This window comes from Chelon labrosus (assembly GCF_963514085.1).
Source record: "Chelon labrosus genome assembly, chromosome: 4".
In the NCBI taxonomy this organism is placed as follows: Eukaryota; Metazoa; Chordata; class Actinopteri; order Mugiliformes; family Mugilidae; genus Chelon; species Chelon labrosus.
This window is the reverse complement of record NC_140340.1, coordinates 21,642,614-21,668,729: the sequence shown is the minus strand read 5'-3', so window position 1 is coordinate 21,668,729 and position 26,116 is coordinate 21,642,614. Positions and strand designations below refer to the sequence as shown.

At 39.6% G+C, this 26,116-nt stretch overlaps 2 protein-coding genes and 1 pseudogene across 4 annotated transcripts in view; all 3 read right to left on the bottom strand.

The window, feature by feature from the left end:
- mtss1 (MTSS I-BAR domain containing 1) overlaps positions 1-9,059 on the bottom strand; it is a 62,287-nt gene extending 53,228 nt beyond the window's left edge. For both annotated transcript variants that reach the window (XM_084542466.1, XM_084542465.1), the window contains exon 1: positions 8,133-9,059. In XM_084542466.1, the coding sequence (XP_084398592.1) occupies positions 8,133-8,204 (72 nt within the window). In that variant the 5' untranslated portion in view covers positions 8,205-9,059. The remainder of the gene's footprint in view (positions 1-8,132) is intronic.
- A 2,841-nt stretch (positions 9,060-11,900) lies between these two features.
- Positions 11,901-13,758, bottom strand: LOC311486574 (E3 ubiquitin-protein ligase TRIM39-like; annotated as a pseudogene). The gene has a single exon. The product of its transcript is annotated as an E3 ubiquitin-protein ligase TRIM39-like (transcript).
- Positions 13,759-17,342: 3,584 nt separating this feature from the next.
- On the bottom strand, positions 17,343-18,833 carry LOC311486928 (nuclear factor 7, ovary-like; the record flags this gene model as incomplete). Its single annotated transcript, XM_084542949.1, has 1 exon — positions 17,343-18,833. The coding sequence occupies one exon, from the start codon at positions 18,831-18,833 to the stop codon at positions 17,343-17,345; it is 1,491 nt and encodes a 496-aa protein (XP_084399075.1).
- Between the last annotated feature and the right edge of the window lie 7,283 nt (positions 18,834-26,116).

Here is a 26,116-nt window from a genome sequence, read left to right as displayed (position 1 = left end):
TTAACTGACCTGGGAACGCTTTGAGATACCTCATGAGGAACTGGAATGTGTTGCTGGAGAGAAGCAAGAGAAGGGAGTCTGGATTTTTTTTGGCTTAGCCTGTTGGCACTCCAACCCGACCCACGCATGGAAATTGACAAACGGATAGACGGACAGACAGGTCATAATAACAGAAGTTGAAATAGCCACAGTTTCAACATCTAAATTACTTATTTATTGTTTGAACTTAAAGAAAACCTGCAACTCCCACTGTGTTTTCCAGTTTTGCAGCGTGAATATCTCATTACATCTTTTCCCCTCTATACGCTTGCGGCCTTCCCATGTCTGTGATCTAATTTCCCCAATCTGCCAACCTGAGCGGCTTACTGTGTATTTTGTTGTGGAAAGCTACCAGAAAAAGTTTGCTGATTGCTACGCTAATTTATTGAATGTAAACTGCCATAGACCCATGCTAATTACATTAGCATGTAGTTGGTTGGTGAAAACAAGGAGGGCAAACCCCACATCAATAGGCAGTATAGACTTCTGCTTCAAACTGATGCAGAAGCTACGGCGATAGCACAGAGCGTACGCAGACCCTGCGCAGACCCTACTGCCATAGCTGACATGCACCTCCCCAGAAATGTTGTTTTTCCAGTTGCTTCTCCATCGCCACAATTTTGTAATTGATAATTTTGGATCAATACAGACTGAACACATCGAGGAAATATTAACTGAGGAGGTTCGGAGACACAAACATTTGCATGACTCGTCTTCGGCGAAAGTTAGTCGCCATAGGGTGAAGAAGCTTTTAGTAGAGCCGCTGTTCCTTCATGTTGAAAGGGGCCATTGTTGAAAGTGAAGCACAAAGTGGAAAGTGAAGCAGTAAGTAGAAACAAAAATTAACCCGGCTCGCGAAAAAGACACATCGCCGTCTAGCGTTTGGGTGGCGTTTGTGGAGAGCGAGTCAGACTGACGAGCGCACAAGCATAAATGCCTCGTACCGGTACGGGCTATGTGCATAAGTTACAGCGTCTCTGTCAGTAGTCAATACAGTAGTCTGACGAAGTTTGCTGACACCGCACAGTTTAAACATAACACCCTACAGCAGCTTGAAGAATCAAGTTGGGGTTTTTTGTACCCATCATGATTATATTTGAATAGAAGTTTAGCCCATTGATGTTCCGACGGCTATTTTTGCAACTTAACCAGGGATTAACTCAGCCCGCTGACTATGTGCCAACACGTTATACACCACTGGAAAGTTTAAATTCTTGAGATGAAAATGATGCACAACATTTCAGGATACAAACATAACTGCAGGCTTAGTATATATGGAGTTTCCATGTTCACCCTGTGTCTTACGTGTCCTGTGCTGTGTTTCCTCTCACATAGACATGTAGGTTAGGTTAACGTTACTATGAATGGTGACCCTCTACTACAGGAGTTTTAATTACAAACAGCACAAGTCACTGGACTTAAATCATACTCAGTGTATGCTAATTAATGACTGAATATAGTAAAAATATCCTTCCTAATTACACTCAATAAATCAGAACTTTTATCGAATGGTATCATTTGGTATATCCTCACTCATATGCCGTTTTCAAATATGTCATCATTATGTTTGAATTAATTTAGCTCTGTTAAATTTTAGTAGTTACCAAAAGATTAACGAGTACTCAGACAATAGTCGATACAATGATCGAAAAGTAATCGACGTATTAATTAATTGAACAAAAATAAAAGTTTGGTCTGTTCTGCGGCAAAGTGTTTGAAGAATTCAACGTGTGTGTTGACGCCCACTTTCACCTGAGGCTGCCTATTTTCCAGTCAGTCATGACTCTTGACTCTGAAATCAAGCACTCCCACAAACACACCCAACTATCAGGAACTATAAAGTGCCATATCAGCAGTGTGACTAAACGCTGGCGACACGGCATTGCATTACGGCCAACAGTGTGTGGGGAAAGCCTTCTCACACACCCACGGTTAATTATATAAAGACGTGAAAGATTATAAAACACAATAATGCACTTGACAGTTGTTTACTATGAGTGTCTGTCTAAAAAGTGAACACTACTTGCTATTCTACACACACACGCTACTACTGTCCCTTTCTCAGTTCACCTTCAGTACACAACACAGGACAGCCACTGTAACACACACACACACAAATATAACATGTATGTATAAACACAAGACAACACATACATACAGAAGGTCACTCAGAAACCAACAGGGGGGTTCAATCATAAAACATGAAGCAGAGAATTATATCAAAGGTGGAGCTAGTGAGGGGAGAAAACTACAAAACAGAAAGAGAGAAGACGAAGAAGAGAGATGGGGGTGGAGAATAAGAGTGAGCGCATGAAAGAGAGAGTGGAGGAACATACTAAGCATGTCAGGATGGGGGGATAGATGGAGGAGTGTGGAAGGTCGATGGCTCATAATGTCACTCCTGATATAGCCGAGACAGAAATCAATAAGCTGTCTGTCTCTCTGCGGAGGAACTCAAAGGTCCCCAGAGCTGCTGCGGGACAGATTTTCTACCGAGCGCTGACTCATTTTATAATCAAACAGGATGTTAGCACAAGATGTGATAATTGAATGACTTCACGTTAAAACATAACGGGCAATTTGGAAACTCCCAAGTATTGAAAGCGCCTCTCCCCCAACGTGGCTCATCTTAATGTCTCCTCACTCGCTTGTGGACTTAATTCGTTCCTTGATCAGCTTTTAATAATTCTGCCAACGAGAACGACTAATAGTCCCGTAATCAGTCCAAGCAGAGCCTACACCAGTGAAAACATTTATACCTGAGAGCTGCTGTGTCCCCGTCATTCTGTAATTACGCCACTAAAACTAACGAGTCAGATTTGTCGAGTTTCTCGGTGCACCTTACACAACCTTGAGCGACCGCTCAACGCTAATAAATAAATGTTGATAAACTGTGAATTTTCCTGAAATTATTGCCACACAGAAAAGAGCTCAGACACCAGAGTAGATGGAGTGTAGGAGGCAGAAGGAGGGAGAATTGCCCACGCTCATTCAAGGCTGCTGTGGTCTCCACTGACCGTTTTTGAGAATTTAAAACTAGGGCTGGGTATCGCTGCCAATTTCCTGAATCGATTCGGTCCCGACTTGATTCAGTTTGATATCAATTTGTTTAGAGATTTCAGTTTCAAAAGAATTTTACTTAAAACTAACACTAATTTCCACAATATTTTCCCTCTAGTTTCACATTTTTCTCGTGTTTTTGCTTTTGTGCATCTCTGAAATCAACCAAGGCCTGATGGTGCTCTAAAGAGTTGGAGCCAGTGTTAGGCTTTGGGTCTTGTACCAAAATTTGCCATGCGAAACCAGTCTCAAGATCGATCTGGAGCAGATAGCACAGGTGACAAAGTATTAGGGTAAAAAGCAGAATATTAAGCAGTAGAAAACGCACACTGATGACCACAGGACCACAATGACCACATTATTTGTCATTAAATGAACAAGAGTCAAAGATGAGATTTAGTCATTTTCCCCAGTACTTAGGTGTGTGAGGATGGCGGTCTATACAAACACAGAAAATATTAGGATAAAAATATGGAGCCTACTGGAAAAAGCCACTTTCATACCACAGGATGTTTTTGTAGTTTTAAAGGTATTTTAATTGTCTTTTTTAAGTTCCTAAAGGAGGCACTTCCCAAGCATAGGAGAGCTGATTGGTCAAATACAACAACGCTGCATCGGCAACTGTCAACCTATGTAAACGCAGGTTAAATGTTAGCTATACAAACAGCTCTAAATGTTAAAAACAAAGGGAAATGGACCAAAACTGATTGTAGCCCCTCCTCACGAACTTTTGGCAACTCTTGGCTTAAACTTAAAATCTTTCAATCACTAAAAGGAAGATCAACTCTAAGCAGTTGAAATGACACAAACTAATCAATTATGAAAACCTTTATTGTTTCTCTTTTTACCACGATAAGAAGAGGCCACTGAATTCCTTCTTTCAAGACTATTCCTTCATTTGCTCAGTGTGGAAAAAAACCCACAATGCGCAATCCGATGTTATGAAAGACCTTCCAGATAAATTGCAACACTCAATATCTGACCTGCATTGGGTAATATCCAGGGGCCATGTATTGTTTCTAACTCCTGAAAGATCTGGACAAACAGAAACTGTTAATGATATCTGAACTGTATTTCGTTTGGCTATATTGTGGAGATTCTTTTCACGACATTTTAAAAATTCTTCGGCTTGGTTATTTCATAAAATGACCTACAATTTGGAAGAGGCCTCTGCGCCTCCATGTTTATTGGCTCATTCAAAGAGTGAGCTCTTCGTGGACATGTTATGATGCCCTGAGGAGAGATTTATCTGAGCAGCAACTCTCCACTTAATTAGACATGACTTCTGTGCGTGTGGCAGATGGCAGGAGTGCCCCTGTTGGGTCTGTTCCAGGTTGGTAAAATACCAGGATATGATGCCACAAGCGCTGAATCACACACAGTCCTCCATGAACAGCCCTCTTCCCTGTTATCTGACCGCAGAAGTGACTCATGTGTACTGCTCGCTGTTCTCACCACAGGATGTCTGCAAGTTCCATCACGTTACGTGCAAACCGTTTTTAACTTCTGAATGAAATGAGAAACAGCCTCATATAGATCAAACTTTGGGCTCCTCTGTAGTCATAGACAACAGCAAGGTGACCTTCGAGTAGTAGAATCAGACAATGTGCTATACAGGGATGCTCAAGCTTGAGCTTTAGTTAGGTCTGCCATAAAAAAAGAAGAAGAACCAACAGGAGGTGACTAAACACGTCTACTGGTGGAAGAACTTAACTCTGGAACATGAAGTCAGTCAGACAGAAATTTGTTAACTGTGCAAAGTGGATGTTTGGTGAGGTGGTAGTAGAAGACCATCATTCAATACTACCAACTTGATTCAACACCTACAAAAATCCCTAAACAGAATCAGTGGAGTGCACTCAGGCAAAGGCTGCACCGGAACAACAACAACAAACACTGAATGTTGAAAAGAAGAGAAAAGTTTCCTGGACATAATGTCAAGGAGAAAAATATTCCAGAGAGTGTTAAGGAGTTTATGGCGTTGGATGACCAGGACATTTCTGGAGTAGAGAACACAGGTTTTCTGGAGTCAAGGTACAAGCTACCCTCTCCATACGACATTAACTTTGACAGAATTATTTATTGGACTAAACACAGTCACATCTAGGAGAATACAAGGAAGAAAAGTAAAGTCTTTATGAATCTCCAGGGGAGGAATTTTAGTTTACTTAAAACGGATCACAACTCGGCTCGGTCGATGCTCAATATTACAAGCTTGAGAATCGGATTGGTGGACAAAATACTTGATCGGGACATCACTAGTCACAGTAGAGCATCACATAACAAGTGGCAGATGTACTTTTAGTACTTTCAAGATGTTTCCGGTCCTCTTGCACATCTTTATACATTTGGTGGCATGTTGCGACTAAAACTAGCCTACAAACATAAAGTAGAAGGTTGAACTTTAGAGACGTTGTTTTCATACTAATGCTTAGATCTCATCAATGCTCCATCAAACCAAGAACAGGTGACATTTATCTGGCTTTTTAAAAAAGGTTTTGTGACAGTGACACTTTGTGGAAACACTGGTCTACTTTGGCCCTGTCCACACGTAAACGCAAATACGCCAAAACGGAGGTTTTTTTTAATCGTTTTGGCCGAGCGTCCAGACGTATCCTGTAAACGCATAGCCCTAAAACGCACTTTTCTGAAAACGGGTCCCAGGGTGGAGAAATTTGAAAACGCAGCTCTAGCGTTTCCTTGTGGACACAGAAAAACGAAAACGATGACGTCATCGTATGCCCCCCCCCCCCCCCCCCGAGCAGCCTTACACCTCCCGTGAGCGAGACGTCTCGTAACAACATCAACAACAATGGCGGACTACATGCTAGTTTTCCTGCTGGAGAAGATATTGAGCCTATTAGGGTTACCAGGGCAAAATATCATGCTCCTGTGCCACCACGCTGAGCAAAAAAGGCGATTTGTAAACAGCGCTCAAGCTTTGTGCGCATGCTCCGCCTCTTCCTCTCCATTTTTGGTGAATTTCTGAAACCGAAACAGCGCCACTTATAGGCCTGGAATAGGAAGTAGCGTTTTCGGTCGAGCAGAAACGGACCCGTGTAGACGCGGATATTTCTTGAAACGATGACGTCGAAAACGGAGAGAAAAAAGATCGTTTTCGTACGTGTGGACAGGGCCTTTGTCTTATCTTGGCTGTAATGAAACACAAGAAGTTTCCCAGACGTCAAGTGAATAAGCTGTGCAATCTGTTCAAAGAAGGTTATTTTAGGCAGACTGTGGCTATGAGGACAACTTTTATTAGAGCTAGAGTTGCAACTGATCATGTTTACCAATTAATCTGTTTGTTATTTCCAATGTGACGATTAAAACTGTTGTACAATAGTTTTACAACTGTACAATTCTGTAGTTTAGAAGTTTTAGGGCTTTGGGATTCTGTTTACTGTACACATTTGATATTATACTTTAGAAACCACAGAACTGACCGGAGAACTGTTTACATGGACACTAAATAAAATGATCAGATCAGATATACACCGATCAGCACCAACATCACAACCACTGACAGGAGAAGTAAATAACACTGACTCTTGTGACAATACAACGTTCTACTTAGACATGTACCACCCATCCCATAGCAATGACACTCCTTGATGGCGCCAGCCATCCCCAGCAGGATGCAGACTGACACAGACACACACAAAAACAGTTTAGGTACAACTCAAAAAAACATGAAGACCAGCACAAGGTGTTGACCTGGCCTCCAAATTCACTACATCCCAAACTGATCAAGTATCTGTGGGATGGTCCACAGAGGCCGTTCCAAACAACCCATAGGATCCAAAGGCCCCCCACTAACAACATCCTGTTGCCAGACACCACAGGACACCCTCAGAAGGCCCATGTCCATTCTCTGATGAGTCACAACAGTTTTGGAGGCACAAGGGAGACCTACACAATATTAGGAAGGTGGTCATAATGTAATGATGTGTTTACATGGCCCAAAAAACATCAACAATGACAGATGACAGAACTCAACTGGGAAAGTGGTTCTGCTGCTGTGGATAATCATATCTGCAGGAAACAGAACAGAAAAAGCTGTTTTTTTCCCCAACCTTTATTGACAACAGTGAAATCACTCACTAGAAGATGAGCAAGATGTTTCTACGTTTTTCGTTCATCTTCTGGTGGTTTTTCTACCTTCATGTTTCCTGGAAACTCATCGCCTGATGTTTACCCCACGAGCAGCAAACATGCTCAGAAAGAATGGATTCGTGTGTTTACATGGTTATCATGGATCATCAGGTCCAGGTCAGTCTGATTCAACTGAGGTGGTAACATGAGGATTTTTATTCCTATTATTAGAATACTAGTGTCCATATAAACGAAGCAAGCGAGACTACAGTTGGCACAAAACACAAGCGCAAAAACAGCTCACGCTTTACTGCCTATTTAAGACAGAAATAAGCGAACGAGAGTCTCTAACGCTGGACACGTGAGAGCAGTGAGACACAGACAGACAGCAAAAGGTGGTGGTGGGGGGGGGGGGCTGCTTGACAAACATCAAAGGGCACACAGCTGGTAAAATCCACCCCCACCCAGCGCCGTTAGCCTCTCAGATGGCCCACCGCCAGCTTGAACCTCTGCTCACTCACCTCCCAACCAACATCCAGACAGTCCACACTGAGCCACTAGATTTCAGGATCCACTCATTAATACCTAGGGCTCTTTGTTTGAATCACCTCCTTCACTTTAAGACTCAAATCTGCGTGTCAAGCGTGACATGTAAACACGGATGATATGCAGAGGGAAGTTTAAAAGTGAGGCAAACCTGGAAATCTACATTAAGAATGAATGGAGCCAATGGTTAAATGTTTTTTTTTAGGAGGAATGAACATATATAATCATAAAAACACATAAAAATACTAGTATAGAAGTAAAGAATGATACGTAAGGTGTAGAAAATTAGATTAAACTCTAACTGTGGGCAGGCTTGCTTTGAAAAGTGATTCACGCACTGAGGTCACTTGTAAGGATTATAAAAATGTATTTAATTGGATTATTGTTTTTATTACCTTCATGTCGTTCATGATGAGCTGGAAGAGCCCTCCCAAGGCGCTGCATTCCTTCTCTATACCCGCATCCATTTTTCCACAGGCTCGGGGAAAGAAAAAAAAAATTCAACTTCCCAACTTTTTCTTTTTTTCCAAATATATATACGTCCCAAAATAAAAAATAAAAAACTGAAAGCCGAGAAGTTTCGAAATCCTCCAACAAATATGTTTTTTATTTAATAGAAGGGGTTAGTTTCAACACCCAGAGGTTGTAGTCCGCTTTAAAACTAAAGTCTAAAAACAGCAGAGGGGGGAAAGAAAAAAAAAAAGGTAAAATCCAAACGTTGGGCTTCGGTCAGCCGATGCTACCCGCCGGCCAACTCGATAAACGTCCGTAAAAGCACCACATCCTGACTGAATCACACGGAACCCTGTTTCGGGGGGGGGGAGAGAAGAAAATGAAGGAAAAAATGTCTGACAGCTTTTATTTAAAGTTTGGCTCCGGCTGGTTCCAGTGAAGGGAAAAGCAAACCGCAGCTAACGTGGCTAACTCCGCTAGCAACCTGTGACTGTGTGCGTCCAAACGAAAACACACACGCATATAAACACGCGCACACACGAACAGACACACGCACGCCTCTCTGGATCGATCCAGTTCGACTATATAATGAACGGCTCTTATCTGGCGTCCGGGTCGGGTTTAAATGCTCCGGTCGCGGGTTGTCTGGAAGTGAAATCCGAATGTTTTCACGCTGTTTTCGGGCGAGTTTGGACAGCAGCCGCCGCTCTCTCCTTCGTCTTCCTAATGCTCCAATGGGAGTCCCGACCTGAAGTGAATGAGTGAGGCGAACCGTGCGTCAAGGCAGGCGACGCGGCGGAAACCGCATCCGGAGAAGCGTTTCAGAATAAAAGTCGTCCAGTCAAATGACGTGTTACATTTTTATTGTAATGATGATAGATAGATAGATAGATAGATAGATAGATAGATAGATAGATAGATAGATAGATAGATAGATAGATGCACACATACACTCACTTGACAGGTATTTTGGCACTGTAGTCAGGGGCTACACTAGATAAGAGAAACACTTTTGTGTTTACTTCAATCCAGTTTAATAGAACCACAAACTCCATCATCCATAATGATCATCCACTTGAATTACTACCTTTCTGACGCTTTTTCCGTCATCAGCTACTTCTTGATGTTAAGGCAAAGGTGGATGTTGTTACACAATCTCTGTATTCCTATAATCTGTGATGAAGCCAACAATGGAGGATATGTGAACATACACGAATTATAGCACACAGTACAGCAAAGAATACATACAGGCCATGAACAAAAGTTTATTCAACATACATTCACAAACAAAATAAATAATCATAGACGTAATATTTGCACAACTGTCAGTCTTTACCCTACATGTACGTATGTTATCAGTCTGCGTTTGCTGACACCTGCTGGTGAAGTAAAGTGTTGTCCTGGCCAGTAGTAGAGCAGTGACTAGGAGGAAAGTGGAATCTGCAGGAAGACGTTGACCTCTTTGACACCTACAGATCAGTTAACGTGACATAAATAAAACGGCTTTGAAAGAGTCTTTATTTTTTAATCAGGAAGTTATACTTTTGTTGGTACATGCACAGTGAGAACAACAGAAACAACCGTTAAAGCAAAAAACTAAAAACTAAAATATTTAACGCATTAAATTTTATTTTGAAGTCTGTGCAGCTTCCTTTCGTCGCAGAGTTCGGCTGACTTGACGTTGCTGCGTGTCCGTTGATGGTGGAGGCTCGCTTTGGGCTGAGGACGCGGCACTCCGGCGGGGCGGAGCTAGGCAGAGGAAAAATAAAAGAGTTTGGTGTAACAGAAAAAGGTAGTAAGACAGTGAGAGTAGACACTCATTGTCAATCGAGGATATACAACTGCAAACAGTATTATAAATATATTACAAATTAATATATTATAAAGTTGTATTAAAGGAAAATAAAACATTGCTTCCAGTACCTGGTTAGAGGTCAAATGCAGGGCCACTGAACATTTGCTACTGGACCATGAGGAAAAAAAAAAAAAAAAAACATAAAGTGGCAATAACTCCTGATTTATTTTAATTTAATTTAATTATTGAACTCTCAGTTTTTTAGAATCATAATTTTTGCCACGTATGCTAGGAACAAGGAATTTGTCTTGATGCGAAAAATGGCACATTTAAAAACAAAACTAAAGAAAACGATGAACAGCAATACACCAAGGCGGACACAAGAGTCATTTTACAGACATCATCATCAGAAACGTATCCAGCGAACAACCACAGGCGAACAGAGGTACACACAGCAGTGAGTCTGATCCACTGAGCCCTTAAGATGAGCTTGTTATGGGCCCCTTAAAGCCACCAGGGGCCCAAAAATTATTTAAAAAAAAAAAAAAAAACTCTATTTGCCTTCTTAAACCCATCATGTTTTTTTGTTTGTTTGCTTATTTTTTACAATTTTTTACAACTGAAAGAATCTGTCTCTGATTTGAACATAAACGTTGTGAAAACACAGCTGAACCACCAGCTCTCTCAGTTATTTGAAACTATAAATGCTGAACACCAGAACCTTCATGAAGACCAGGTTTAGAGCAGGACTGTTACATTAGTATGTTCAATTTCAAGTGTACTAAATGAAATGACAAGTGAGTGTGTTTGTGTTTTGAGCACTGCCATGTATTTTATGTCTTTGTTTCATGGAGTAAAAAATGACAGAATTAATAGTGTAATACCAGATGAATCCTTTGTTAAAGTATATTTCAACACAATTGTGACTGCTCTGAAACTTATTATTGATTCTACACTAAAGTGTTGCTTCATGGCATGAACCGCGATTTACACTGCATTAAAACGGATGAAATAAAATAAAATGTGTCTAAAATGTTTAAAACACCCTTTGATTTGCCTCCAACTTCACTACAGTGTGTGATAACATGCTAAATGCTGTTAAACTTTTATACTCTGTCTGCCGCAGGAAACCACTGTCACATGACCCACTAATGATATAATGATGATGCTCACAGGCTGTTCTCTGTGTGCTGTACAGTTTCACCCGGCAACCAGCCTGAGTCACATCTACAAGCGGCAATCCCACCAGCCCCGTTGCCATGGTGACCTTGCATGCCACAGTAGTCCATAGTTGTGTTTGCTGTGCTGAGTCACCGGATCACCATCTACCAAGTGTCTGCGTGGTTTCCATGGAGACCAAAGCATCCAAATACAGAGTCACAGATTTCACTAAGTATGCACTTTATTCTGGATTAGCATATAAATCAAACTGTTTAAAAAAAAAAAGAAAAAAAAAGGATGCAGATAACTTATATGAAAGTAAACAAAAGTCTAATTTATAAGTTAATTACATACATTTAAGGCACATGTTATCATGTATCATTTCAGTAATAATTCATGTATTAATGAATTCTGTTTCATGAACATAATTAATGTATTGTTATTATTAATCTGAACAAGTACAACAGAAACTATTGATATATTGACAATATAATCTAAAAAATAAGATAATGATGGACTTATTTTGACATAAGACATGAGTTAAGATAATCCTTTAATTTATACATCAGTGGGGAAATTTACCATGTTACAGCAGCACGTAGTTAAGCAAGGTAGTTCATTTCACACAACAGGGAAAAGTAAAAAAGTAAAAAATATACTGACAGCAACAGAGGAAATATTTCCACTGACTTTTGTATTCACGTTCTGAAATATGAATTTCACTTAATCATCTGGATAAAGCATACATGCAGCATATATTTTGACATATAGTGTCTTTTTCTAAATAAACACAAAAGTATAATATTTCTGTTTCATTTGGTTGATTGGGCTCTCTTTGTCTACTTCCAGGAAAGTCCGTTGATGTTTTTAGTCATTTTTATGCAGAAATGTAGAAAATTGTGAGAGGTGCAAATAATAAACGCAGCCCTGTGCACGATACAAGCAAGATTACATGAGGTGATGCATCATACATGGGTTATTAGATGTCAAACACATTAGTGGGTATACAGTGCACTCATAAAATTACTGTTATGAGAATAAACAGGAGCACCAAGGCAGAAAGCTATGTAAGTGATGACATCATTCACCTTCATCATTGGATCAACATTACATCATCCTCACCCTCATCCTTATCATCATCATCATCATCATCATCATCATCATCATCATCATCATCATCATCATCCTCATCCTCATCCTCATTGTCATCCTCATCCTCTTCCTCTCCCTTATCATCTGACTCTGGTAATATTTTCAGTGGCAGTATGTTCAAGGTGTAAATGATTGGAAACATCTTCTCAGTGAAAGTGTGTGTGAAGGTGTGTATATGTTCGTTAGTGTCAAGATCAGAGAACGACAGTTTTCCTTTGTCCCAGTCTAGACGGACTCTGATTTTCTGCAGCTTCTTCACAGGAAGATCAGAGGAGAGATCTGTTGGAGACAATGTTCTGTATTTACCCTTATACAACCATATTCCCCATACTCCAGACTTCATGATTATTTTCCCCTTTCTTCCAAAAAATTCTTTTGCCACACCAACAATCCAGTCTGCACTGTCTCCAACTTCAACATCCCAGCGGTGAGTACCTGAGTTAAAGCTCTCAGAGCCAAGAACCACTGGATAGCAGTCAAACCTTTCTGGGTTGTTGGGAAGCTCCTTTTTCTGTCTGAGTCTCACATTGGTCAGATCGTCAGACAGCATGAGTTGTGGATGAGCAGTGTTTGGATCCAGAATCACAGGACTGTAGGAGACCTTCTCCTTCATCTTGTTCCAGATGTTGAAGGTCAGGTTGCCCAGATGTTTGGCCACATCTATGAGAGCTCCTGAGACCAGCTGTGGATCATCCATCAGGGGGTGCTGTTGGACTCTTTCCACTGCAGCCTTGTAGTTCAGCAGGAATGAGACGTCTTCAGCTCTCAGCTCCTTCTCTGTGACTCTGATTGTGTCTGAAAGAGCTGCTATCTCTCTGCTCAGAGCATCAATCTTCTCCTTCATCTTCAGACTCTTCTGCTCCTCTTCCTTCCTCAGAGCAGTGATCCTGGCCTCCTCTTCCTCTTGTAGAAACTGGTGAAGCTTCTTAAACTGCTCCTTAATCTCCCTCTCTGTTTGTTGAGCCTGGACCTTAATGTGTTCTGCTGTTTGATCACAGTTTTCTTTCACCTGCTGAAAGATCTTCAGTTTCTCCTGTACAGGCTTCAAGGTTTTCTGGAGCTCATTTTTGTGATCCTGTACAGCTTCATCAATTGGTCTGATTTTATGATTAGTGTGTGTTTTTGAGTCTCGACAGATGACACACACTGGCTGTTGATGATCCAGACAGAAGAGTTTGAGTTTCTCAGAGTGCAGACTGCAGAGAGGCTCAGTCTTTGTAGAAGCTTTCTGACCTCTCTCCAGTACGAAGGCCTCACACAGGTTCCTTAAAGACAAGTTACTTGGTGGGTGTTTTCTTCCAGATGTACTCTTACAAATTGGACACTCACGTATTTGTTTCTCTCTCCACCATCTCTTCAGACAGTTATTACAATAGCTGTGGCTGCATGACAGGATAACAGGCTCTGAATATTTCCTGACAGATTGTACAGGTCAGATCTTCCTCCATTGCAGAGGCCATTTTATCACAGACTGAGGCTGTAAACAGGAGGCGCAAAGTTAGAACATGAAGGTATGGTAAGGTAACACTTACTTTTCTACAAAGTTATTCTCATCTTGATTTGTAGTTCTCTGAAAACTCACATTCACAGATTGAAGTCAATATCAGGTTGAAGCAGGTCCTCCTGTAGCTGTTCTCTCTCTGTGGACGTTGCAGTTTTTGTGTTACGGGGAGCGGATTGTCTTTAGCTCCAAGACCAACGTCCTTTTCCTTTGGGTGTGAGTTATGAAACACGTCGTGGGGATTTGTCATGCACTGGAGGAGTGCCTCTTCATGTCTGGCAGGCTTGCAGTTTCACTTACTGTTAAAATTGTAGAGAAGGAGCTGATTGTCTTTATTTCAGCGGCAAGCTCTGTTCCCTGCTTTGGGTACGAGTTACGAAATACGTTAATACGTTAATAATTAAGTTTCAGTTTCTCTCGTTTCATCAAAGAGGCGACCTGACCGTGTTTGTCTGCTGCTGATGTCACAGAGAAGAGCAGGCTCACTTTGCTCCTCCCCCTCTTGTGTGTAATTTGTTCTATCGTCACGTGAGTCCGCGGCGCCAGGTAACCAAGCTCCGCCCACCGCTACCAGCCACACCCGGCAAGCAGCCTTGCATTACACACAGCACAGAGACGGGGAATGACAGAGAGAAAGCGGAGCAATGTCTAGTTATATTTTCAGGCCGAAAATGAAACGAAAGTTGTACAATTAGCAAAAAGGCTGTAAGATACAGTGGTAACACAACAAACCTATATGGGAATTTTTAAAATCCCCGTCCCCTGGCCCCGACAGACCTCTGGAAAGAAGAAAAAAAAGTGCACTAAAAGGGAGAAATGTCTTCTTGTATTGTACTTCCTGAATACTTCCTTACATTATTTATAATATTTGTTGTGGAGTGATCATTTTGTACACTTTATTTAAGAAAAAAAAATCCAGAAAGACGTGTAATGAAGGGAGAGATTTAGTTTTATAATTGCATTGTAGTTTATGAAAAAAAAAAAAAAATGTCTTCATTTGTCCTCAAGTGATCATTTTGTGTTGTTTATGAACAAAAACTTTTATTGTGATAATAAAATATTTTCTATTTACTTACAACCTTTACCCAAACTCTGTACTGGATTTTAACTGATTAATAATCCAAAAGGCAAATCACAAAAACACCTAAATGTCATGAAAATTCATTCAGATTTAGATTGATTCAGATTGATGATACATCCACCGTAATTATTAAAAAGTTTCAATATCGGTATCGGTATCAGCGAGACTGGCCCTATATTTACTTGGTAGTGGATTGGTACCAAATCTAGTGGTGTCGCACACCACTTTACTGGGGATTTGTCATGCACTGGAGGCGTGCCTATTCATGTCTGGCGGTGAAGGCTTTCAGTTTCACTTATTGCTAAAATGATAGAGAATTTCGGAAAAAGAAGCATGGCTTAAACACAAGAAGATACTACTTTAACACTTTTGAAAACTGGTTTATCAGTGTCCCAGGCTATTCTTACACCCTGAAGAAGAAAGAACTCTTCAAGCAACTCAGAGAAAAAGTGTTTTTGAAAAGTATAAGTGAAGGGATGTACAAAAGTAATGGCAAGTCGCTGAACGTACACTGGAGCAGGGCCGTGCAGAGACCTTTGGAGGGGCAGGTGCTCAAAGTTGAAAGGGGGCACACGGAGCACCAATTTGAAATACCGTACAGAAACATACCTTACAATATAAATGGTTGAATTATAGAAACCCATATTCATAAAGAATGTAACATGGAGTCAAAACATACCATATCATTGTCCACACCTCATATTTTTGTTAGAGGCCAGTGAAAAGCAAAAGTAGCCTGTGTTTTACCTGATAGGGTACATTGAATTGAGAGTGTAGACACTAAAAAGAGCATGGGAGAGATACTATCTCTATGCTCTTTAGCTGATTAAACAAGTATTATGTGATCATGACAACATGCAAAGATATCTAACATTGAAAATGGCTCACTGTGACAGCTCACTGTTACTGTAACATACTGCTGATAGTTTTAAGGAGACTACTTGCTGAGAGAGACTGCAGCCAAGGCTGACTGCTTGAACTAAACAGAACAAGTCACTCATTCGTAACTGAAAGGGGAACATTAATGGGGGGAAGAGAATAAAGGAGATACAGCCTATATCCTCAAAACCATAATTCAAGCCGTGCATTAATTTAGGACATATGAAAATAATGTATTAAGTTGAATTTAGATCACCATTAGACAATGGACTGTTTAACTGTGGCTACTCTTCCTGGAGTCCTTGCTTTTCAGTTTTAATCAAATTGGAGGACAACAATTAATTGTGAATATGCATGTATATTGCATAGTTTTAGTATTAGAGAGATACTGTCAGGGGCTAGACTAAATAAGAGAAACACTTGTGTGTTTACTTCAATCCAGTTTAACAGAACCACAAACTCCATCATCCATAATGATCATCTAGTTGAATTACTACCTTTCTGACGCTTTTTCCGTCATCAGCTACTTCTCGATGTTAAGGCAAAGGTGGATGTTGTTACACAATCTCTGTGTTCCTATAATATGTGATGACAATGGAGGATACGTGAATATACACAAATTATAGTACACAGTACAGCAAAGAATACATACAGGCCATGAACATAGTTTATTCAACATACATTCACGCAAAAAAAAATAAAAAATCATAGAAGTAATATTTGCACAACTGTCAGTCTTTACCCTACATGTTTGTTATCAGTCTGCGTTTGCTGACACCTGCTGGTGAAGCAAAGTGTTCTCCTGGCCAGTAGTAGAGCAGTGACAAGGAGGAAAGTGGAATCTGCAGGAAGACGTTGACCTCTTTGACACCTACAGATCAGTTAATGTGACATAAATAAAACGGAACTCTCAGTTTTTTAGAATCATAATTTTTGCCACGTATGCTAGGAACAAGGAATTTGTCTTGATGCGAAAAATACCACATTTAAAAACAAAACTAAAGAAAACGATGAACAGCAATGCACCAAGGCGGCCGTACGAGACGCTATCTGGACACAAGAGTCATTCTACAAACATAATCCTCAGAAACGTATCCAGCAAACAACCACAGGCGAACAGACGTACACACAACAGCAGTGAGTCTGATCCACTGAGCCCTTAAGATGAGCTTGTTATGGGTCCTTAAAGCCACCAGGGGCCCAACAATTATTTGAAATAAAATAATAAAATGCCTTCTTAAATCCATCTTGGTCCTTTTTTTTTTCACTTAATCATCTGGATGAAGCATACATGCAGCATATATCAATTATATCTATCTATCTTTATTAAGAGTGTGTTTTTTCTAAATAAACACATAAGTATAATATTTCTGTTTCATTTGGTTGATTGGGCTCTCTTTGTCTACTTCCAGGAAAATCTGTTGATGTTTTGAGTCATTGTTATGCAAAAATGTAAAACATTGTGAGAGGTGCAACTAATTAAAGCATCCCTGTGCACGATACAAGCAAGATTACATGAGGTGATGCATCATACATGGGTTATTAGAACCCATGTATGTTATCAGAACCCGAACAGATTATCCTCATTCATTGTCATCCTCACTGTCATCCTCATCCTCATCCTCATCCTCATCCTCATCGTCTTCCTCTTCCAAATCCTCATCCTCATCCTCATGGTCTTCCTCTTCCTTATCATGTGACTCTGGCAATATTTTCAGTGGCAGTAAGTTCAAGGTGCCAGTGACTGGAAACATCTTCTCAGTGAAAGTGTGTGTGAAGGTGTGTATATGTTTGTTAGTGTCAGGATCAGAGAAGGACAGTTTTCCTTTGTTCCAGTCCAGATGAACTCTGATTTTCTGAAGCTTCTTCACAGGAAGATCACAGGCGAGATCTGTTGGAGACAATGTGGTATATTTACCCATATACAACAATATTCCCCATACTCCAGACCTCATGCCGGAATTCCCCTTTCTTCCAAAAGATTCTTTAGCCACACCAACAATCCAGCCTGTACTGTCTCCAACTTCAACATCCCAACGGTGAGTACCTGAGTTAAAGCTCTCAGAGCCAAGGACCATTGGATATTTGTCAAACCTTTCTGGGTTGTTGGGAAGCTGCTTTTTCGGTCCGAGTATCACACTGGTCAGATCTTCAGACAGGATGAGGCCTGGACGAGCAGTGTTTGGATCCAGAATCACAGGAGTGAAGGAGACCTTCTCCTTTATCTTGTTCCAGATGTTGTAGGTCAGGTTGCCCAGATGTTTGGCCACATCTATGAGAGCTCCTGAGACCAGCTGTGGATCCTCCATCAGGGGGCGCTGCTGGACTCTTTCCACTGCAGCCTTGTAGTTCAGCAGGAATGATACGTCTTCAGCTCTCAGCTCCTTCTCTGTGACTCTGATTGTGTCTGAAAGAGCTGCTATCTCTCTGCTCAGAGCATCAATCTTCCCCTTCATCTTCAGACTCTTCTGCTCCACTTCCTTCCTCAGAGCAGTGATTCTGGCCTCCTCTTCCTCTTGTAGAAACTGGTGAAGCTTCTTAAACTGCTCCTTAATCTGCCTCTCTGTTTGTTGAGCCTGGACCTTAATGTGTTCTGCTGTTTGATCACAGTTTTCTTTCACCTGCTGAAAGATCTTCAGTTTCTCCTGTACAGGCTTCAAGGTTTTCTGAAGCTCATTTTTGTGATCCTGTACAGCTTCATCAATTGGTCTGAATTTATGATTGGTGTGTGTTTTTGAGTCTCGACAGATGACACACACTGACTGCTGATGATCCAGACAGAAGAGTTTAAGTTTCTCAGAGTGCAGACTGCAGAGAGGCTCAGTCTTTGTAGAAGCTTTCTGACCTCTCTCCAGTACGAAGGCCTCACACAGGTTCCTTAAAGACAAGTTACTTGGTGGGTGTTTTCTTCCAGCTGTAGTCTTACAAATGGGACACTCACGTATTTGTTTCTCTCTCCACCATCTCTTCAGACAGTTATTACAAAAGCTGTGGCTGCATGACAGGATAACAGGGTCTCTGAATATTTCCTGACAGATTGTACAGGTCAGATCTTCCTCCATTGCAGAGGCCATTTTATCACAGACTGAGGCTGTAAACAGGAGGCACAAAGTTAAAACATGAAGGTATGGTAAGGTAACACTTACTTTTCTACAAAGTTATTCTCATCTTGATTTGTAGTTCTCTGAAAACTCACTTTTACAGATTGAAGTCAATATCAGGTTGAAGCAGGTCCTCCTGTAGCTGTTCTCTCTTTGTGGACGTTGCAGTTTTTGTGTTACGGGGAGCGGATTGTCTTTATTTTAGCGCCAAGACCAATGTCCGTTTCCTGCTTTGCGTGTGAGTTATGAAACACGTGAGGATTTGTCATGCACTGGAGGAGTGCCTCTTCATGTCTGGCAGACTTTTAACTTACTGTTAAAATTGTAGAGAGGAATACATGGCTTAAACACAAGAAGATAATACTGTAAAACTTTTGAAAACTGGTTTATCAGTGTCCCTGGCTATACTTACACAACGAAGAGGAAAAAACTCGTCAAGCAATTTCGAGAAAAAGTGTTTTTGAAAAGTATAAGTCATATTTGCACAAATGTCATTCTTTACCCATGTATGGGATGTACAAAAGTAAAGGCAAGTCGCTGAATGTATACACTGGAGTAAAATCCATCATTAGGAAATGGAAGGAATACGGCACATGTGTAAATCCTCGCAAACGGAATGACTGAAGAAGTAGAGCACCTGAGACTCCGCATACAACAACTGAGTTTCCTGAAGATGTTTCTTCAGTCTTCAGTTCTAAAAGACTGGTGGGGAGTTTAGGATTAAATAGAAACATCTGTGGGTGTTACCCGTCAGAAACTCAGACTTGTTGTCTTCAAAGGAGTGTCCTTCAGGTGTAGGTGGACCGCTGAATTGTTTCCTGACGAGATGTCTCTCCGATGTTGAGACACGCGTGTGTTCGATTTGTTGTTTTGTTTCCCTAGTGTATAAATCTGTACATTCCTCACTGCTCTGAACAGCATAAACTACATTTCTCTGTTTTTGTCTGGCTGATTTGTCTTTGGGGTGAACAAGTGTCTGCCTCAGTGTGTTACCGGCTTTGAAATGAGCAGGAATGCTGCTTGTTTGTTTATTAAAGTGTCTCAGATGCTTCAGCCACGTAGGTGATGACAGTGTTTATCCTTTTTTCAACAAAAGCCCAGTTTGGATATCCACATGTTGTGTGTTTTTGTTACTTGTTTCAGCTTACTGTTTTTGATATATTACGACCTGAATGACTAAGAACCTTCACAGACGTTGTTAGTCAAAGCTTTATGGAAGAGTGGCAAAGATGGATTAAATCTTGACTGAAGGTCACCTAAAGGCATGTGGGAAACTCAAGTTCAAGTAGAAGTAGGTTCTTTGATCTGATGAGACCAGAATGGAGCTTTTCAGGTCATTAGACTAGACATTACATCACCACAAACATACCATCCAAACTGTGATGCACGGTGGTGGCAGCATCATGCTGAGGGGATGCTTCTCAGCATGCAGAGAAAGAGAGGAAACAAAGACATGAACACAGGAACAAGGCAGGCCAGCAGAGGGCACTTCTTGGCAAAATTTGTATTATGTACTTACAGTACTGCATAAATCTGTTTACACCACTCAGCATTTTCTATATTGCTGCATAAAAATTACTGAAAAACATCAGCAGAAGTCCTGACTGTACACTCAAAAAAATAATTTGTTCAATGTACTTAATATAGTTATGTCAACAATTTCCACATAACTGTGTTGTGTTCAATAACTAATTTAATACTGCTATTACAGAGTAAATAACAAACAAGACTGTATTAAGTAATTTCAATATTATTTGGTCAAGTTAGCCTTAATTGATCAGGCAGTGTTCAGCTAACATAACAAGCATTCATTACACTGACCTAAGTCACTAATGTAAATGTAACTCAGCTGCACTGAGTAACACTAACTGAACAACTCCTTGTAGTTCCAACTTAACTGACTTGAATAATCAGTACTTACATAGTTTTCTTTTTATCAAGTTGGTGATTAATGTTGGACTTTCTAAATCTAGTTATGTCAACAATTTCCACACAATGTAGTTAAGTAAATTCAAATTACAACACCTTAGTTCTGTGAAAAATATTATTTATTCATTCATTCATTCATTCACTCATTCATCTTCTATACCCGGTTATTCCTGTTAAGGGTCGCGGGGGTCTGCTAGAGCCTATCCCAGCTGTCATCGGGCGAGAGGCGGGTACACCCTGGACAGGTCGCCAGTCCATCGCAGGGCCCACAAACACAAACAAAACAAACAAACAGCTAGCGTGAGCTAACATGTGTTCATATATGCTAGATTTTCGCAAGACAAGTAGTAGCACCAGCAATACCTCTCTCTAACCATTCACGAATGTTCCAACATCAAAAAATATACTTAGACAGAGATAGATGCCAATTTGATGAAATCAGGCTCTTGACCGAACGCATCCATTCATTCATTCATTCATTCATTTTCTATACCCGGTTATTCCTGTTAAGGTTTGCGGGGGTCTGCTGGAGCCTATCCCAGCTGTCATCGGGCGAGAGGCAGGGGTCGAACACATCCACCCGTCAATTTTCACACAGCAACAGTGGAGTTTGTAGAATCAGCTTCTGAGCATGCTCAGAAACCCATCTAGAACATTCTCGGTGTGATTGTGCAATTCACTCAACAGTGTTATGTTGAATTTACTTAGCTGCCTTCTTTCGCTTTGACAAGTTTTCATTTTAAGTTAAAGTGGACTTGGTTTTAAAACCAAACACAGAAATGTTAATTAAATGTAAAATAGGATCATTTATTTAATTCAACAACTCACAGAGTTCACTTTTTTGAGTGTAGACAAAGAGAACCCAATCAAACTAATGAAACAGAGTTATCATGTTTTTGTCTTTGTTTATACAAGAAAATTCATCATTTGCACATATCTGTATGGTGCAAACGTAAGTGAACCCTTGTTTTCAGTATCTGGATTTGTGGATTCAGAACTCTTTAAAGATGGTTTTGAAACCTTTTCCATCCTGATGAGCAACAACTCTTTGTCTGAGCTCCTCAGAGAGCTACTTTGTCCGTGCCATTGTGCACTTCCGCAAACGTGTTGTGAACATCTGACTGTGACAAATCACAGATTTATTTATTTTTTAATCACTAAACAACACCTGAACAAAAACTGTTGTCCTGCACTGGAGATGGTGCATTATCACATCTGCTAAATAAGTGCTTTGTCTCTCTTTATTCCCACACGGAAAGAACCTATATAAACATATAGGTTTTAATAAAGGTTTTGAATATATGTGACAAAAATTGGCCGTTTTCATATATATGCATATATGCTGCATATATAACGTATATATGCAGCATATATGCACAGATAAACTGCATATAGGTTTCATATATGCGCATATATCCTCATATAGGTTATTTCGTGTGGGTATATGAGGATATATGAAACCTATATGCAGTTTATCTGTGCATATATGCTGCATATATACGTTATATATGCACATATATGATAACATATGTGCTGCATATATATATAGCATTTATGCATATATATGAAAACGGCCAATTTTATGTATGTCACATACATTCAAAACCTATATTAAAACCTATATGTTAATATAGGTTCTTTCCATGTGGGTTATTGTATCTAATTATTATTTAAAGAAGCAGATGTAAGTAAGAGAGATGCTGTAATTCTACTCCATGTATCATCAGAAATGCATTCAATAAAACTTGGTGACATGAGAGTGACAGCATGTGCTGCTGAGACTGATCAGGGAGAGTTTGATCCAAACTCTGAAGACAGGAGGTAGGAGAATGACCAAGGAAAAATAGACAAACTGGGAAACAACAGAGAGAGAGAGAGAGAGAGAGAGAGAAAGAGAGAGAAAACAAAGGGCAGGTGGGACTAGTGAGGGAGGAGTACATGGATTAAATACACAAGAAAACAGATTTCAAAATAAAAAGACACGAGAATAAAACTACAACACTGACAATAAATGACTTTATTAATACAGATGAAATGTTTCAATATTTCACTGTTGTATAGTTTCTTGAAGCGCAACTGGCTATAACCACTAACATAAGATTGGAAGGAACTTGGTGAGGGAATGAAAAAGCTGTCTCATGAATTAGTTCATAAAACACAGTTATCCAAATAAAACAATTTGAATCCTTTTTTTTATGTAGATTTATTTTTTCTCCAGACAGATTTATTTATTATAACTTATAATGAAACTATGAAACACAGCAAAAAACAACAAAAAACAACTACTGCATAGATAGTTTTATTCTTTAAAAATATTTTCATTTAAAAACTGTATCTGAAAAAAACAACGTATCTGAAGCTGTCAAACAAATGTACAACATGTGTTTAGTAAGTAAATGTACTGAAATTATGTTCCACCACTGCTGCCACTGTTATGATCGGAGCTGATCCACTCACGCTGAGTGGTCAGGATAACAGGATCTCTGAATATTTCCTGACTGATCGTACAGGTCAGATCTTTTTCTAATACAGGGCTCATTTTTCACAGAGTGAGGCTGTAAACACAGGGCACTGAAACTAGAAACACACTTTTCTATAAAGTTATTCTCATCTTGATTTGTGTTTCTCTGAAAACTCTGGTTCACCAATTGAAATCAGTAGTAGGTTGAAGCGTTTCCTCCTGTAGCTGTCCTCTCTCTGTGGACGTTGTGGGTTTTGTGTTAAGGGGAATGGTATCGTCTTTATTTCAATGGCAACATTAACGTATGTGTCCTTATTTGAGTATGAGCTATGAAACACATAGTGAATTGGAGGGGGTTTCTCTTCAACCGTCAAAATCTGGCACTGAATGCTTTCAGTTTCATTTTCTTCTTAAATTGTAGAGAATATTGGAAGGATTATTGGTGAGATAATATAAAATTAAAATAAATTAGTTCCTAAAACACAGTAATACAAATCAAACAATTTGAATTATTTATTTATGTAGATTTATTTTATTCCAAACAGATTTATTTATAAAAAGCAACAAAAATTCACTACCACATAGTAGTTACCCTCCAGAGGACAAGTGGTTACAGAAAATGAACGAATGAATGAATGAATGAATGAATATTTGCATTTAAAATCTGAATATGAAAATTTTTTATAAAAAAGTATCTAAAGCTGTCAGACAAAATAGCAACATGTGTAGTAAGTAAATGTACTGAAATGACACTTCTAAAAGGAAATATTTCTGCAACAGACATTGCATTTGTATTCATATTCTGAAGCACGATATTCACTTGATCATAGAAGAGAAACATAGCAGGTAGATAAATTCCTGTACCTGAAAGCTATATACATGATACAAACAAGAGTACATGATACTAGGTGATGCATGATACATGGGTTATTAATTATAAAACATCTCAGTGGCTGCACAGAGCTCTAATAAAGGAGCACAGAAGCACAAAACTATATCAGTTCCACTAGTTATTATGATATTGCATTTGAGTAGGCTGGCATAATGTATGAATACATAAAGTACCACAAGAAGATCTGAGAACTATACTCAACATTTTGGTAGAGATGGATAACTGGAAAAGACCTGCAGAGGATTTACCACTTCTGTAGTTATCTACTGATGTAGAGGAGAAAGGTCTCAAACCTAAAGTCAGAGTCTCCAAGGGGTAGTGAAGAGAGGGGTTTTACACTGTTTCTGTGGCCACACAGGTAGTAAATGGTTCGACACATCATCAGCCATGTCACCGTGACCACCATCGTCAACACCATCATAACCTCCATCGGGGACGTGCACAGACATTTGGAGGGGCTATTGCTTACTCTCAGGTCTGGAGCTTTGTGGTTGGGCCTCATCTTAAATAGAATGATTTGAAACACTGGAACACATCTACTTATTTATTTAAAAAAATATAAAAGTGTGTTGCCTACTTGTATAAAGAACAATCACAATATATTATAAAGCCTTTGTGAACCTGTTATCTGGCCTTACCATCCCATATTTCACTACAGCTGTTTTACTTGATCACTAGGCTCTCAAATGCTCTCATGGACAGGTGTTTTCAGGGTTAGCCCCCTACAGAACATATCTATACATCCACAATACTATGAATAGCACATACTGTATACTGTATAGTGCAGTGTTTGTAACTTACAGAAAATGCTTCTGATAAGATAGGCCTATTTTACAATAAATAAATTATGTAGGATGGTGTCTTATCGTTATCAAAATGCTTCACCTCCTGCAGCTGGCCTGCTGGCAGTTTTTGCCCAGCTCTGCAATGATGTATTTATTTTAGCTGCCTTCTTGAGGTCTTTCTCTTAGTCTCTGTTGTGAAGGCATACTTAAGCACACAAAATTAACATTAGTGAGTCTATATATATATATATATATATATATATATATATATATATATATATATACATATATAAATGTATATATAAAGTATGTGTTAAGTATGCCTACATTAACCAATTCAGTAGCATATTGACTTTAAGCAATATGTAATGCATGATTAAAAAATTTATAAAAACAGTGTTGGTGAAGCTACTTTGAAAGAATTTCTTTCCAAACTACCATTACTTTATTACTGGAAGAAGTTAAACTACAGCAAAGCTGCTCTACGGATAAATCTAGTTTGGTTAACTAAAGCCACTTAGAATGCAATGTTCAAACTACTGAAAAATTGGCAATGAACATATGATATAAAATTATAGCAAAATAAATGGCCCGTTCATTGCAAATAAACTATAAGTGCAATTTCTTTCCTCACAGTTCATACATAAATAAAATAAAAATATCTAAAAAATTTGATATAAAAAAAGGGGGTCTGTTGTCTCGTCAGTTTTGAAACAATTGCAAAATGTGTTTAAGCTAGTAGCTGAACTAGCCTACATGTAGTTCACGACTCCCCAACACTGGATATACTATATCACATCACATCCAATGGAGCAGATTCATTGTTTTATTCTGTCATGGGATTGGGATGGGACCAAGTGAAAAACCACTACTGTGTTTCCCGGTAGCTCGATATGCTAACGTTAATAAAAGGCAATGTTGCGTGACGTGAGACAAACGTTAAGAACTGCACATTATTCGAGGCCAGGTGGAGATTTTTTTGTATTATTCAGAGAGAATTTGTAATCTCCATAACTTCTAAAACTCACCTGACTGACAAAATTTCGCTCTCATACACCCACCCGCAGTGTTCAGTGTGTCAGAAAGTCACGTGACGAAGGCCAGCGCGCATCGCTGTCGTTGTTAAAATAAACTAAGTTTTTGGTTACAGAAAAAAAAGTTTGAATTATATGGTGATTTATTTAGATTT